At 46.8% G+C, this 14,636-nt stretch overlaps 2 protein-coding genes across 3 annotated transcripts in view; both read left to right on the top strand.

Annotated features, from left to right (window-relative positions):
• Positions 1-926: 926 nt before the first annotated feature.
• On the top strand, positions 927-1,375 carry FMC1 (formation of mitochondrial complex V assembly factor 1 homolog; the record flags this gene model as incomplete). Its single annotated transcript, XM_079549344.1, has 2 exons — positions 927-1,055; positions 1,148-1,375. The coding sequence occupies 2 exons, from the start codon at positions 927-929 to the stop codon at positions 1,340-1,342; spliced, it is 324 nt and encodes a 107-aa protein (XP_079405470.1). The 3' UTR covers positions 1,343-1,375.
• Positions 1,376-4,551: 3,176 nt separating this feature from the next.
• Positions 4,552-14,636, top strand: part of LOC306957965 (putative RNA-binding protein Luc7-like 2) — a gene marked incomplete at both ends in the record, with an annotated part of 29,561 nt that continues 19,476 nt past the window's right edge. The window contains 3 exons of one of the 2 annotated variants that reach the window (XM_079549343.1): positions 4,560-4,612; positions 10,752-10,822; positions 12,492-12,586. Coding sequence is in view for 1 of the 2 variants with exons in the window: in XM_079549342.1 (XP_079405468.1) it covers positions 4,552-4,612; positions 12,492-12,586 (156 nt within the window). Of the gene's footprint in view, positions 4,613-10,751; positions 10,823-12,491; positions 12,587-14,636 lie in introns of both variants that reach the window. The other variant, XM_079549342.1, reaches the window with a different exon arrangement.

Genomic DNA, 14,636 nt, shown 5'->3' with positions numbered 1-14,636 from the left:
GTGTCTGTGCTGTATTAAATAAAGAGGAATGTACATATGAGCCCTGTCTCTGTGATTTCTCACAAAATAAAAGATGAAAAGTGCACCACGTAAAAGGCCGTTGGTCTGGGCTTATTATGGGATTTTCCTTTGTTGTGAATTCGAGCGGGGAGCAGTTGTTGAGCCACAGAGGGAAAAGACGTCCGGGAGGCCGGCAGCACCTCAGAACCGCTGCCCGGCTGCCCGGCCGCGTTCCAGCGTCGCTGGCGAATGAAGGCCGAACGGCTCCCAGAAGGCTCCGTGGCAGGGAGGTGGGACGGATTGGTGCTGGCCAATCAGCGCCCGCCAGACAGTATCTATAAAAGGAAGAGAGGAGGAGAGAAGAAATAAGTAGGCACCAGAAAAAGTGCGTTCTCGTGGCAGCCCCAGTGGCCTAATGGATAAGGCATTGGCCTCCTAAGCCAGGGATTGTGGGTTCGAGTCCCATCTGGGGTGGTCTTTTTTTTTCTCCTTTCCCTCTGGCTGTAGCATTGCTCTCCGTTTTCTGATGCCTGGTCGCAGCGGGGCGCCTCGACGCTGAACAGGTGGTGGGTGGGAGCTATTCTCATAACAACCTGAATGCGGCTTTCGCAACCCTACTGTAATGTAAGCCCCTGGACAAGGTGGGTGCCCACCATCTGCGGCTGAGCCGCTTTCATTAGCAGCGCTCACACCACGCGCTTCGACATCCAGCCTGCTGACGCAGCGGGTTGGCGCCGGCTGCTATGGTTCCGGCGCCCCTCAACCCCATGAGCGCGCGCCGCTCCGCCCAGCGGCCGACGGGGGCTCTCGACCTTCGGCATCTGACCTCTACTGATGGGCGGAAAACTGCGCGAGCCGCCCGCTCTCTGATTGGTCGATGCGGCGCGTCGCCGGCGCCTGATTGGCGAAGGGAGAGGAGCGGGAAGATGGCGGCGCTGGGCTCTCCGCTGCAGACGTTGCGCGGGCTGCTCCGCGAGCTACGGCACGTCAGCGGGAGCGCCTATCGCGACACGGCCGCCTACCGACACGTCCTCGCCGCCTTCCGCGCTCACCGGGTACGGCGTAGGCGGAGAGGAGGCCTTCGGGCCCTTCCCCTGCCGCCCTTTTCCCGCTGCCATCTCCGGGCCTCTGCTGCTTCTCCCCGCAGGTGACCAGTGAGAAGCTGTGCCGGGCCCAGCAGGAGCTGCACTTCCAGGCTGCCACCTACCTGTGCTTGCTGCGCAGCGTGCGGCAGCACCAGGCCCTGCATCGCGAGTACCACGGCCGCGGGGAGCGATCCCCCGAGGAGGTGGCGGGGCTGGTGGGCTTCAGGCTGCCCCGGCAGCCGGGGGGGAAGGGCTGAGGCCGCCCCGTGCCGCCCGCTGCTCGGCGCCGAATAAACGCCCTCGGCTCTGAAGCTGTCTTGTAACTTGTGTGTTCTGTCCGCTTCGGGTTGGGGGGATCAGAGCCGCAGCCTGGACTCGCCACCAACTGTTTAAGGAGGTATAAACTTGTTTGTTTTATTCCCCTGAACTTGTAGGTATGAGGACTTCAGAGTTTCCCAATACATGAGGAATTCTGTACTTCTCTGAGAGGAAAGGCCCTATCTTTACAGTGTCGGAGGGTGAGCACTGCTGCAGCAAAAACATTCAGTTTGAAGACTTTGACCCACAGCTGTGGTTGTAAGTTAGAGAGAATGTAGCTGAATGAATTGCTTGTCAGTGTCCTGGACTTGGGTGACTGAGACTGCAGGTCTTCTGTGTTTCATTAAATGGAGACCTTATAGCTGCTGGTTGTACCAAATATAATATGTACTGAAGTACTGCTTCCTATTTATTTCCATGGAAACTACAGCAGATACAAAGAGCACAATAACACTACTTGATAGAGCAAATTCTCAGATACAAAACACCGTTTTTCAACATAAGCATATGCGATAGAGTTCTGCCAGTGATAAACAAGAGCCTGTGTGCCATGCTCACAAAAATCTGCATTTGGCCATTTGGAACGTGGCTGGTCTTCCACATCACTGTTGCCTCTGCTGAAACACAGCACTCACCTCATCACGGTGCTCACATCCACTGTTTGGTCTCCATAAACATTCAGCAAAGATGAGTGAATGTCACTGTGTGCCATTTTTTCCACATGGAGGAATTCAGTGACACACCTTTGCTTCCACGTTAGATGCCATTTTTTCTGATTGCCCTTCTGTCTCAAAGCAACAAAATGTAATGGAATGCTGGTGGGAAGGTACAACTTCTACTGCCATACCACCAACATCTGCTCTGACATCATGGGCCAACATAATAAAATAGGAGGCGTTACTTTCAAGCAGCACTCGTATAAATCATGTTATGATGAGCTATAGTCACAATAATACCACTGTTCTCTCTTCTCACAATCTGGAACAATGAATCATTTTTTTTTATCAGAGGAGAAATAGCAGCTCCAATTGTTGCTGCCCACTTCTCAGAAGAGGCTCAAATTCTGTGCAGTATGTGTAAGAAATCTGTAATCAGGGTAACTTACAGTGGATAAGAATGTGAGGTTTGCTTGTAATTGAGGAGCTTAAAATGACACTAACAAAAGAGTGCTTCTTTTGGCTTTACTACCAGGGAAAACAAAGCATGCTATCAGAAAGCACTGCACACAAAATAGCTTTGTCTAATAAAATCAGAATAATTTGAGTTGGAAGGAACCTTTAAAGGCCACCCAGTCCAAATCCCCTGCAGTGAACAGGGACAACTACAAGTTGCTCAGACCATCCCCATCCTGAAGCTTGAGTGTCTCCAGCGATGGGGCAACCACCACCGCTCTGGGCAACCTGCCCCAGTGCCACTACCCTGCTAAAAAGTCTGTCCCCTTCTTACAGCCCCCTGTTAGATTCTGAAAGGCCACTCTCAGGTCTCTCCAGAGCCTTCTCTTCTCCAGTCTGAACAGCCCCAGCTCTCTCAACATGTCCTCATAGGGAGGCATTCCATCCCTTGGATCACTTACACGGCCCTCCTCTGGATGTGTTCCCACAGATCTACTTCTTCTCTGTAATGAGGACTTCCTGTCTGGCTGCAGCTCTCTAGGTGGGATCTCACAGTGCAGAGCAGAGGGGCAGGATCACCTCTCTCTCCCTGCTGACCATACTCCATTTGATGCAGCTTTCAGTTGGCTTTCTGGGCCGTGAGGGCACGCTGCTGACTCATGTCCCTTACTTCCAAGTCCTTTTCGCACAGGCTGTGCTCCATCCTTATATGCTCCAGCTTGTACTGGTAGCAGGGGTTGGCACAACCCATGTGCAGACCTCACACTTAGTTTTATTGAAACTAATGAGGTTCTCCTGGGCCCACTGCTCGAGCATATCTTTGGTAGAATCCTCAGGTGTGTCAACCACACTACCCAGCTCAGTGTCATCTGCAAACTACTGAGGACACACTCGATCCAACTACCTAAATCCACATGCTATCCTTTTTCCTTAACACCAGCCCAGCCCCAGGCAGAGGAGGCGGGCACAGCAGATGGCCGGGGATATCTGGGTGATGTGGGTCAGGTAAGACGCAAGTGGTAAGCCATAAGGTTTTGTAGGCTATAAATTGCATTGGCAGTTCTGCAGTCTCACCAGCTGAACAAGGGGAAAGCTTTTGATTTACTTTCTGAGTGGACTGAGGATTCGCCCCATCCAACACCTACTGTATACCATAATGACGAGCAAAACCAAATCTGACAAAGGAAACAATAAATCCAGGGCATGTTCAGACTGCGTGAGGATCTCCGGGCCAGGAATTTTTCCACAAACGCGTTCTAAGAACTACTTTTGTGGGGATTCATTGCGTCTTCCCCACAGTTCATGTTGAATCCCGACTGGGGCGGGGCGGCTTTTTGTGTCGCCTTTTCTTTCGGTTGCACCGAGCGAAGTCAGACAGTGTAACGCGTCCCCTGTCTGCGGGCGGCAGATTCACAGCTGGGCCAGTCCCTGTACCAGTCGGCGGCTGCGGCCGGGCGCTAGAGGGCAACACGGCGGCCGCAGGCACAACAAAGCGCCCGCCGCCGCCAGGCCCGACACCGCGCACCCGCTGACGGGGCGGGCTCCCCTCGGGGCCGCCCGCCTAGCCCGTGTCTCACGGCGCCTGCGCGGAGCCTCCCGCCCAATCACCGCGCGAGAAGCCGCCCGGCCCAATCGGCGACCTCGCCGCGCCGCGCGTCACCGCGCGCGGCGGCCAATCAGAGAGTGCCAAAGGCTCCGTCCGCGATGACGTCGCGGAGCGGGTGAAGGGGGGGGCGCACGACGCGTGCGCGCGGGTTTCCGTTAGCGCTGGCGCGCGCGCGTGGCAGGCGTGAGAGGAAGCGGGCGGCCAGGCGGGGGGAGGGGAGGCGGCAGCGGCGGGTCCGGCGCGGGGCGGGCTTCGCGCTCCGTCCTCCGTCCGCGGCACGGCCACAGGCAGCGCCCGCTTCGTCCCCGGCGGCGGTGTCGCCGCGCGAGTCCGCGAGTGACGCGAGGGGGAGGGCCGAGAGCCTCAGGCCTTGTAGGCCGCAGGGAGTCGGCGTGACTCGGCCGGGCCGGGCCGCCCCCGCGCGCTCAAGATGTCGGCGCAGGCCCAGATGCGCGCCATGCTGGACCAGCTCATGGGCACGTCCCGGGACGGTAAGCGGCTCCGCAGGGACCGGGGGGGGAGGGGGGAAGGGAACGGGGGGAGCGGGGCGGGGCGGGGCCGCCGGAGCCCTCGAGGTCGTGGCGGCTGCGGGCGGTGATTGGCGGCGCCGCGGGGCGGAGCTGCGTTCGGCCGCCGCCGCCGCTTTGGCGGCGGCGCTTCCCGCGGGCCCCGCCCAGAGCGGGGCTTTCCTCCGGGTCGGGCGGGGGGGCGAGCGAGAAAATGGCCCCGGGGCCAGGGCCGCCACTGCAGCATCGGCCTGTCGCGTTATTTTTTGACTGAAGTGTGACCCAGATCCTCATTATAGCCAGCAGGTGAGACTGCTGTTGCCTCCTGAAAGGGGACTTAGTTACTCAAGTGGACGAATCCCTCTTGCTCTTAGTTATGTTTTGTTTTTCTTTTTTTCCCCCCGCAAAAATCTTTTCTGATAGCCTGATATTTAGAGGCAGCAATTCCGAGAGAGGTGCTTTAGGCGCAGCCAGGCTTCTGGTCGGTGGAAGATTCGATGGCAGTGGTCTGTAATCCAGATGGCCTGGGGACTGCTTGAGAACAGGGGATCCCAATAAGCTGTGTAGTGCTTCATTTGTAAATGAGAGAATACTGCACCTGAGGGCTGGCAGTAATTAGAGATTACATGAGTATTCTGCATGCTGTAGTTCTTTCTGCAGGCACGCTGCATGTTTGTTGAAGCTTTGTGTGGAGTTAATGATTATTATCTGTTTCCTCGTGCATTCGCTGGGCAGGCCGCATGTGCTGGTGCTCAGTTGTTGGGGCTGGGACAGCACCACCTTCCTGACAGTTCTTTTAATCTAGAGTTTTAATTATAATAAAACTCCTGACGAAAAGCATTCATGATGCATTGCATAAGGGTGTCCCTGTGAAGACAGGAGTTGTACTCAGGGCCTGTTGTGGGTTTCTTCCAATTCAGGGAGTTTCATTCTTCGGTAAACACATTGGAAAACTACCGTTATGCAGAAGTTGCCTTCTAGAGCAGTGCTGGCTGCTGAGTTGTCAGCATGCAGGACCTAATGGAGCACACTGTTCTTGTCCCTGAAGATTTTGAGTGCTTCCTGTTGCAGCTGTGTGTGGCTGCACACTCAGCATGGCAGGATAGCACAGTGCTTGGGCAGTTCAGCTCATTCTGGTCAGCACCCCAGTGGCTGTGTCTGAGAGCTTTCGAGGGCTGGATGGGAGATATAAATGCAGGAGTTGCTGTTGCGGTTTTTGAATGTGTTTTCCATTGGGCCATAGGAGAAGAATGTGATTTACCTCAGGGAACTGCTAAAAAGTGAAAATGACAGTTAGGTATATGACTTAAGGTGGGAAAAACAACGTCATACTAATTTCCTTTGCTTTTGTGAGAAAGCAGTTATTTTGCTGATTACAGGACTCCCCCTTCCTGCCCACCTTCTAAATCCAGAACAGCGGCTGCTGAACTGAAACTGACTGGTGGGACAGGAAGCTTCTAAATAGCACAGTCAGAATGAGGAAAGATAAGGAGAAAAGGCTGTTTGTAATACTGGCTGCCATTATTAAGTTAAGTGGGGAATTGAGGATCTCAGTGTAACACTACTCTGGTTCTTAAAAAATAGGAAGTGTAGTGGAACGTTGTTTAATCTAAAATGTTTCCAGGGCTGCTCATCATCCTTTTGAATGAAGCTGGTACTTAATAAATTCAAGGCCTTGCTCAAGGTCATTGAAATACTGCTAGCCCTGAGAGTAAAGGGGTTTTAATTTTTTTTTCCCCCATTTCGTCCATTACCTTTGATGAATCCTCTGTTTCTAGCAATGTGCAAATCACAGCTTTCAGTGAAATGGGGCTGTCCATCTCCTGGATGAGTCTGGATAGATAGGTCACAGTTCATGATTTCCCTTGCATCTGTCCCCATCGCCTTTCTTTTTCCTCTGCCTGGCCATAGAATTGACTTGAAAATGCTTATAAAAATCGTTTATGGGTGGGATTTGTGTCTGTTGTTCAGAATGACCAGAATGTGTTTGAACGTACCCATTAATAGAACGTTGTACTCACTGCAGCCCGGTGGTGTTTTTTTGGTGAGGGGAGGTGCCTAGAATGTGCAGGCTTAACATTTACACCCATGGGAAATTGGAAATCTGGTGTCTTCTGTGAGAATAGTGCTAACTCAGAGGTGAACTCAGAGCATATGATGTTGCTTGAATATGTGGCCTATGTTGCTTTTTCAGAGCTTATAATATTCTCTGTAGAGTATACGAATGTGCTCCAAAGTGAAGTATTCAAGCAGTGTAGTTATTAAATGCTGTTCAGTCTTGTTGAGCTCCGAGAACGCCTAAAATCACTGTTCTGTGTTGGTCAAAGAGAATATCACATAAATTACAAGGACCAAGCTCAGCGAGGAGCTTCTCTCTTTCAAACAGAATTAATTGCCCAGCGTGTGGCTTCCCAGAGCCGTGCTGTGCTGGGCCTGCCCCTGTGCTGTATCCTTTCCCCAGGGGCCCCATGTGTGTGGGCAAGGAGAGCTGAGAGCTGTGTTCTTTGGTGGCCTGAGTTCTGGCAGTGGGAGAGATGCGCTTGGGGTCAAACTGCTCTCTCCACGTGTGCTGCCTGGTACCTGCTGGGAGAGGCTTAAGCTAATAAACTGCTGAATAGATACTGTGGGTTCCCCAAATATTGGGAAATAACGAGTGCAGAAGATAAGGTCCTGACCCTACCTACTTACATCCACGTGTTTTATCCGTGTTGTTTTTCAGTGCTAGCAGTTAAGCAAAATGACTGTCACACCTGACAGTTGTTAAGAGATGATTTAGAGGTGAATTTAGTGCTGATGACCAGGGCTGTGTGAATTTGTCACTCAGATAGGTGGAGTAAGCTGAGAGACTGAAAAGTAAGAATTTTTAAATTACTTTAAATAACTTTTCAGCTCTGAGATTCATGAAATAGTTCTAATGGCATGGTTAGGTAATGCCTTTTTTGTCATCTCTATGCTCTAGAAAATAGGAATGATCCTTGCACATAGGTTTGCAGCTGTTACAAGTTGTGACTTTGCTTCTCAAGCAAAATCTTCACATCATGCCATCAGTACCCCAGGAGTACTTACTGTTATTTTCATAGTGGCACAGCAGGGTCACTGCTTGGGAGAGCAGTGCAGACCCAGGTGAGACCAGGACACACCTTAAAACATCCAATACTTGTATATAATTAGCACTACACCAAAGCCGTGTTCTAGTCGAAGAACATGGCAAAGTAGCAAAGTGGATGAGATTCTGTATAGATAGATAAATGCAGATAGATAAATGGTGTGCTTTAGAAGTTTACCTGTAGTCATGAAGATGTTCTCCCAAGCTTCCTAACAAATACTGCACTGTGTGACTAGCAGGAACTTGTTCATCTTTGGAGCCTTTAAATGTTTGGAACACATATATAAGTGTCAGTCAGCCCCTCTGTGCTTCACCTGATGTTTGTTTGAGCTGTACGTGGAGACCTTAACCAGAATCTGTAGCTGTGACTAGCAAAGCATTTCCTTGTTCTCTGTGTTCTTGCACTGAAAGTTTTAAAATGCAGCAGAGATCTTTGCACACAGAGAACTTCAAATAATGTGAATTTCTCTTGTGTAAATTTTGCGTGAAACTTTTATCAAGAGACCTTTAGAGCAAGTCCTCAGGAAATGTAAATTGGCTGCTAACACAGAGCCTCCGGTGTGACTGTGCAAATCTGACCTCTTCGTGAGGAGAGGGAAGCAATGGCTTTTGTGTCACTGCCATGTGAGTGCAAATACCTTCCCAGCAAAGGAAAAGCAGCAAAAAGCATCTTGAATGTGTGAATTTCAGCAGAACCTACCCCAAGTGTGGAACTGGTAGCAACTCAGAAATCTGACAGTATAGCCACACATACTCTGTGAAAAGATCAGTCTGGTCAGATGGCTTGAGGAAAATGTTTGTGCTTAGTGAGTTGTGCCTATTTGCTGGCTTCGTTACTAAGTTTTAGTAGCCCAGCCCTTAGAGAGCTGTGTCAGGTACTAGCAACGCTCAGTCAGAATTAGCTTCCCATGTGAGACAGCAGCAGTACCTCCTGCAACTGTATGAGGTTCTGCTAAGGAAAGATGCTGAGTGTTTGTTGTAAGATGCTTGCTTTGCTGATAAAATTTGATATATAGTTTTTAACATGATATTACACGATCAGTAGATTCACATTTGTTCTGCTGGACTGTGATGAAAATTTCCGAGGGCCGCTCCAAAAGCAATGCCTATTTTATTATGTTGGCTGGCAATATTAGAGGTGGATGTTGGTGGTATGGCAGCAGGGGGCAGGCTGACAAAATGGCGTCTGGTGTGGAAGTGCGTGTGAAGGAGGGGTCCTTGCATTCCCCATGTGGAAAAAATGGCACCCATTGATATTTGCTGAAGGTTTGTGGAGACCAAACAGTGGATGTGAGAGCAGTGAGGTGGAGCACGGTGCATTCCAGCAGCAGGGACAGCAGCAGATTTTACAAGTGCAGCATGTTTCTCGCCGGTGAAAACGCATGGCTAATAATGGCTGTGTTGAAAACTAGTGTTCTGTAACTGAGAATTTGCTCTATCCAAGAGTGTTACTGTGCTCTGTGTTGTAGTTTCCATGAAAGTAAATGGGTAGCATTACTTTTGGAGCAACCTATGCAATACGGGATAGAAATATGATTTGGGCAAGGCACACTGTGTGAAACCAGAGCTGCTGCTTGATGAAAGAATAGTGATTTTTTTTTTTTTTTTTTTTTTTTTCTGTTACCTCAATATACATTTTACCAATGGTGGTTTTCTTCAGTGGAAAAAAAAAAGTCATTGGAAATACTGGAGTGGCTTACAGTAATAGATATTGTCTCCTCTGATTTCTTTAATGAGCACGAGTGCTAAAGATCAAGGGTTAAATAAGTTGCTATTCTGAGCTAATGTAATGATTTACCTATTGAAGTAGAACTTAGGAGATCTGAAATATTAGTGGTAGTGTCCTCTTTAGCAGTGTTTAAGGCTGCTTCTAAAAATTAGATGCCTGCAACTACTTGATCCTTGGATCTGTTTTCTTTTTGCAGAATATATAAAGCCTTTAAGTACTCCTAACAGTTCTTTGGCGTTGGCCGTATGAAGAGTGCCCCAGCTTAAGTATAGTTTGCTGCAGAGAAGTGTGGTATGGGCTGTGTGACCTCTGAAGCCCTGGGTTTAGGAACGGTTATGTTTGCATTCCTGTGGGTGCCTCTGAGAAAGCACCTCTGAGTCTGCAGTGTGCTGAGTGTTGTGCGTAGCATGGATCTGTGGGTGTCATTTGCCCCCTCCAGCAGCCCATGTAGCCCCCAGAGGTCGTGACCCTCTGCAGATGACTGACGTGTAGGCTGGCAGCAGGCTACATCTTCTGCTTTGCCAGCAGTTCTGTGCCATTCTGGGGGTACTGGAGCTTACAAAGTGATGAGAAAATAAAATATATTTTCTTTGGAGGCAGTTGGGGTTTGGAAGGAGTTCTAAGAGGGATATACAGTTCAGTTATCGGTAAGAGGTTGGACAAAGCACCTTTTCTTTCTTTCTAAATCAGAAACAGCACAGATTAGAAAGAATGGGGAATGTAGATAAGAAGGTGTATGTACTGGAGCGTTCTGTGTGCAGGAGCCTCTCTGGAGGTCTGAAATGCCAGACCAAAGGCACTGTGCAGAAATATGAATGCCAGTTGCAGTGTAAACGTGGAATACATTTACAAGGCTGCCATTTGATCTATTCCTGGTACCTCTTTATTTTCTCTGTTGTCTTGTCCCAGTTTGGTGATTATGGTTATCACGTTAGCCCCTTAGAGGGAAAGAGCCCATGTTGCAGAGTCAGTCACTAATTGCATACAAACACAACGACCTCTGGACATTGAGGTAATGTCTGTGAAAATCTTCTTTCCAACTTTACTTAGGGAACCGTCAGTCTCTCAGCAATTTCCTAGTCTTGGGAACTCCTTAACTGCTGCTAGGTTAGTGCCTAATAGCCGTCAGCTGCCTTTTTTTCAACAGTTCTCTTGATTTTGTTCATTTGTCTTTATGTAGAAGAATCTTTACAGTCAACGTGTATTTCTAGATGCTGTGTTAAAATTGCTGGCAGAGTCTATTATTCTATACAAACTGAACAATCTGGCCCCTTGTTTTATTTATAAAGGTTCAATGTATCTTTGCCTGTCTACATCAATCTGCAAGGGAGTGTCAGAAAGGCCCCGCATTCGCCGAGCCGTGAGTTATCGCTAACTTTTCAGATGTGTTAATGAATGTGGAACAAACGCAGTTGTGTTTTAAAACAAACAAACAACAACGAACTATGGATCCACCTCCTAAAAAGCAAACCAAAACATGGAATTCTTTACTGCAGTAGCAGGCATGATTACAAAGGGATTGCTCTAAATTTTTAGCGGTGTGAGTAACAGTGGTAAGTTTAACCTCCAGAAAACCTATTGCTGAACTGCTTTGAAGCTGCCTTCAGCCTGTGGATTACTGGGTTTAGCTGTTGTATCCCTGCAGTCAAATTAAGCACGTGGTATTCTGGGGAACTTTTGTTTGCTTAATAATCTGAAACTGGGCCCAGCTGAAAATGCTGTATTAGCATCCTATGCATGGAGTATAAACGTGATTGTATCATGAGAAAGGCTGAATGTGTTTTTTTTTTTTTCTTAATTCCCCTCTGTCGTATTTACTTAAGTAATGGATTTGACTTTTTGAATTGTTTAATAAATTCAAAATTCTCAGCATTTCCAGTCATCGAGTCATAAAAATGTAGTGACTGCAAAATGCATCCATGTTCTTTATAGTACTTGAAGAAATGGATAAGATTGCTATATGAACTCATTGCACGTCTCTTTTCACTCAGCAACCCTCCTTGCTTCAGTAATTCACCAGTAGGTTTTCAATGATTAAACATTTGAACAAGTTTTTATTTTTTTATGAATAAATAGATGAATACTGAGAGAGATTAAGGTGTTTGTTTCATCATGCCTGTATCTTAACAGCAAGAGAGCTGTAGCAGCAACCTCTCTTCTGAATCTCAGTGACAATGACGTTATGACTTGAAGGAAAGCATATTTCCCAACCCCCCTTCCTTCCCCCCAAATACCAGCTGGTGACTTTGATTTGGAGACTTCAGGTCTTGCTGCCAGGTGGGGTTCTTTAAACTTGCAATTGGATGTCAGAGCGTGCACAGGTTGATGCCTCTGCTGATGCTGGAACTGCAACCTGCCATGGTGAAGATGCAATTAAGATGTTCCCATCCCAACAAACAGCATGTAGGAAAAACGATGTATTATGGCTTATCATGCAGTTATATGCAAACATCTGTAAAATCATTTTGCATATAGGCTGTCCATATGTTTGACTGACTTTTTTTTCAAGGTTTTTAAGCATTTAAATTCATTCCTCTGCCAACTCTTTTTGCTACTCCTATCAGAAGTAAGAGGGTGCTTTACTTCAAAAAGGGAAACAATAAAATGACTTTCAGGTGGGATTCAGTGAAGACTCACTATGTATCACTTTATGAAGCTGCTTTTATTTGCTAATTGTTGCAAAGAAATACATTGCTATTTTGTACAAAACCTGAATAGAGCTTGTTTAACAAATGCTGTTGTAGCAAAGTATTTTAAAGCTAATATTGCCCTTCTGGTTTCAAGCACTTTCCACACTACATTTTTGTAGGGGAAGTATGAGAGTATTCTTGAATAGCACTGTAGAGCATTAAAATATGTATTTGTGGTTTTGGCTTTATTTGGCAAAGAAGCATAGAGTGTTTTAAGTTCTAGTCTCCGTAGGCCTTCCCTACATGACAGGACAGTGTTAATGCTTTGCATGTAACTTGCAGTACGTGTCTGGCTTCCTCAGATTTCTAACCCGGGTTGTGTTGGTTTCTATGTTGCAGGTGACACGACCCGCCAGCGAATCAAGTTCAGTGATGACAGAGTGTGCAAGAGTCACCTCCTCAACTGCTGCCCTCATGATGTCCTCTCCGGAACTGTACGTAACCGAGTGCCTTGCTTCGTTTAGTTCAGAATGGCAACATTGAATTCTTTGGTCTTTTTTAATATCTGTTGACTTTGTGCTTTTCAACCACAGGTTGGATTCGTGCCAACTTTTATACAAAAACCAAATTTTGTATTACAGAGGCCTTTTTCTCTCCATTTCTGGCACTGTATGTTAATTATTACTCAGAAATTCATATTTGTTCGCTGTAGCATACATAACCTAAAACAGATCAGGCTACCTACGTAAATCATACTGTAACAAAGTGTTTATACACCGGTAGTGTTGTAACTAGCAGAAATACTCCTATACAATTCTGTACAAACACATGAAGTTACTTCCTTAAAACTTCCTGTTGGCATCTGAATGGGGAAGTTTGTGGGTTTTTTTTATAAATTCAGTTGCATTTTTGTGAAAGCAGTTGAAAGTACCAATAATTGCATTTCTAGAAGCTGAAATATGTTGTGCATAAGTGACAAAGTGCATGACATCCAGTTACTGTCCTATTTTTACAGATTTAAGGCAATTTAAAAATCTCCAGTTGTAGTATATTAATAACTTGGCTTGGATTTTTGATTCTGTATCAGAGGTTCCTATGTAGGAACAAAGCACTCCGACATGTGCCAGTAACTTTTCTAGGGCAGTGGTGCTTTGCTCTGGGGTGCCTTTGTGAAAGGCAGGGAAGTTGTTATGCTGATTATGGAAAAAGGATGTACGTGTGGGCAGATACCTCAAAACAGCTGATAGATGAGTGTGTTGATGCGCTGGGTCTCACTTGCCTACTATTCTTAATACAGCACTTCAGTAGGTTTTCTTATTTGTGTTGGCAGAGGAGAAAATAAGCACTGGAAAATATGTCTTAAGGGCTATTAGAAGTGTTAATAATAAGCATTTTTAGTTCTCTGTACCTTACTCTTTGAAATGACTGACTTGATTGGAGTCTTCAGTAAAATATAGAATAAAGTCCATTTCCAAGATGAAAAACTGGAATATGCAGACTTGGTAGCTGGTTTATCTGTGTCTCATCCTTCAATATGAGTAGCTGTCATCTTAAATAACCATGATACTTCTGGTAAATCAAAGGGCTTTGAAGACTCACGCCTGTACTAAATTTGTTTGCTTTACTTACTTTGCCATTTCTTGTACTGATAGACCAATAACTACAGTTTGTCTTTCCCTTCAATGAGAAGTCCCTAGAAAAGTGGATGCAACTTTAATTATTATGAAACGCATCAGCAGGAGGCAAAATGAGTAGAGAACTGAACTAGAGAATTTAAGATTTGTCTTAATATAAAAAGCAGTGAAATAGAAAAGCTCCCCTTGTTCAGCCCCTACTTAAGGCTTGTGCCTCCTTTGCCTTGTCCTCGTGTGATGTGTTAGGTATCAAGCTGAACATAATACATGCTGAAGCTAAGGCAGTGTGAGTGATAACAATTTGATAACAATGCTTTATGTATCATTATTGGGCATGTATATGTGCATATGTAGGTCTATTTTTCAGCTATTTTATGTGTAACTCTGAAGTGGAGGGGAAGAGGAAGATGTCCCCCATCTGTTATGTTGTCTGGCGCTTTAGTTGTGTGGTGAACAAAAGACCTCATGGCTGGGGACATAAATGCATGCTACAGAAATGTCTGAAGTCATTGTTCAGAATTCACAGAGTCCTTTTAGAATGTTAGTTTGACAGCTTTCCACTGTGGTATAATTTCCATAAGCAAATACTTTTAGAATGGCTGTTGTTAGAACTATACACAACTCTTACTCGCTAAAGGTTCTAGGTAGCATCCAATAATACCTCTTACAGTGCAGATCAGGCATGTAGGCTGTGCCTGTCTATGAGTGTGTTGGTTCTTGCTTAAAGCTCTCTTCTGTCTCATTCTGAGTTGTTCTGCTGCTGCTCTTGGAGTATTTATTCAGTGAGTATATGTTACTTGCTTTCTTCCTCAAAATTCAAGTAGGCATCAGGTGACAAAATGTGATCCATGATGTCATTCTAGGTCCAGAAGATCAGTGACTAGCCTAATGCTGTCAGTGGGAGTAGAAG

This window comes from Tetrao urogallus (genome assembly GCF_951394365.1).
Source record: "Tetrao urogallus genome assembly, chromosome: 1".
Classification (NCBI taxonomy): domain Eukaryota; kingdom Metazoa; phylum Chordata; class Aves; order Galliformes; family Phasianidae; genus Tetrao; species Tetrao urogallus.
This window is presented reverse-complemented; position numbering and strand designations above follow the sequence as displayed.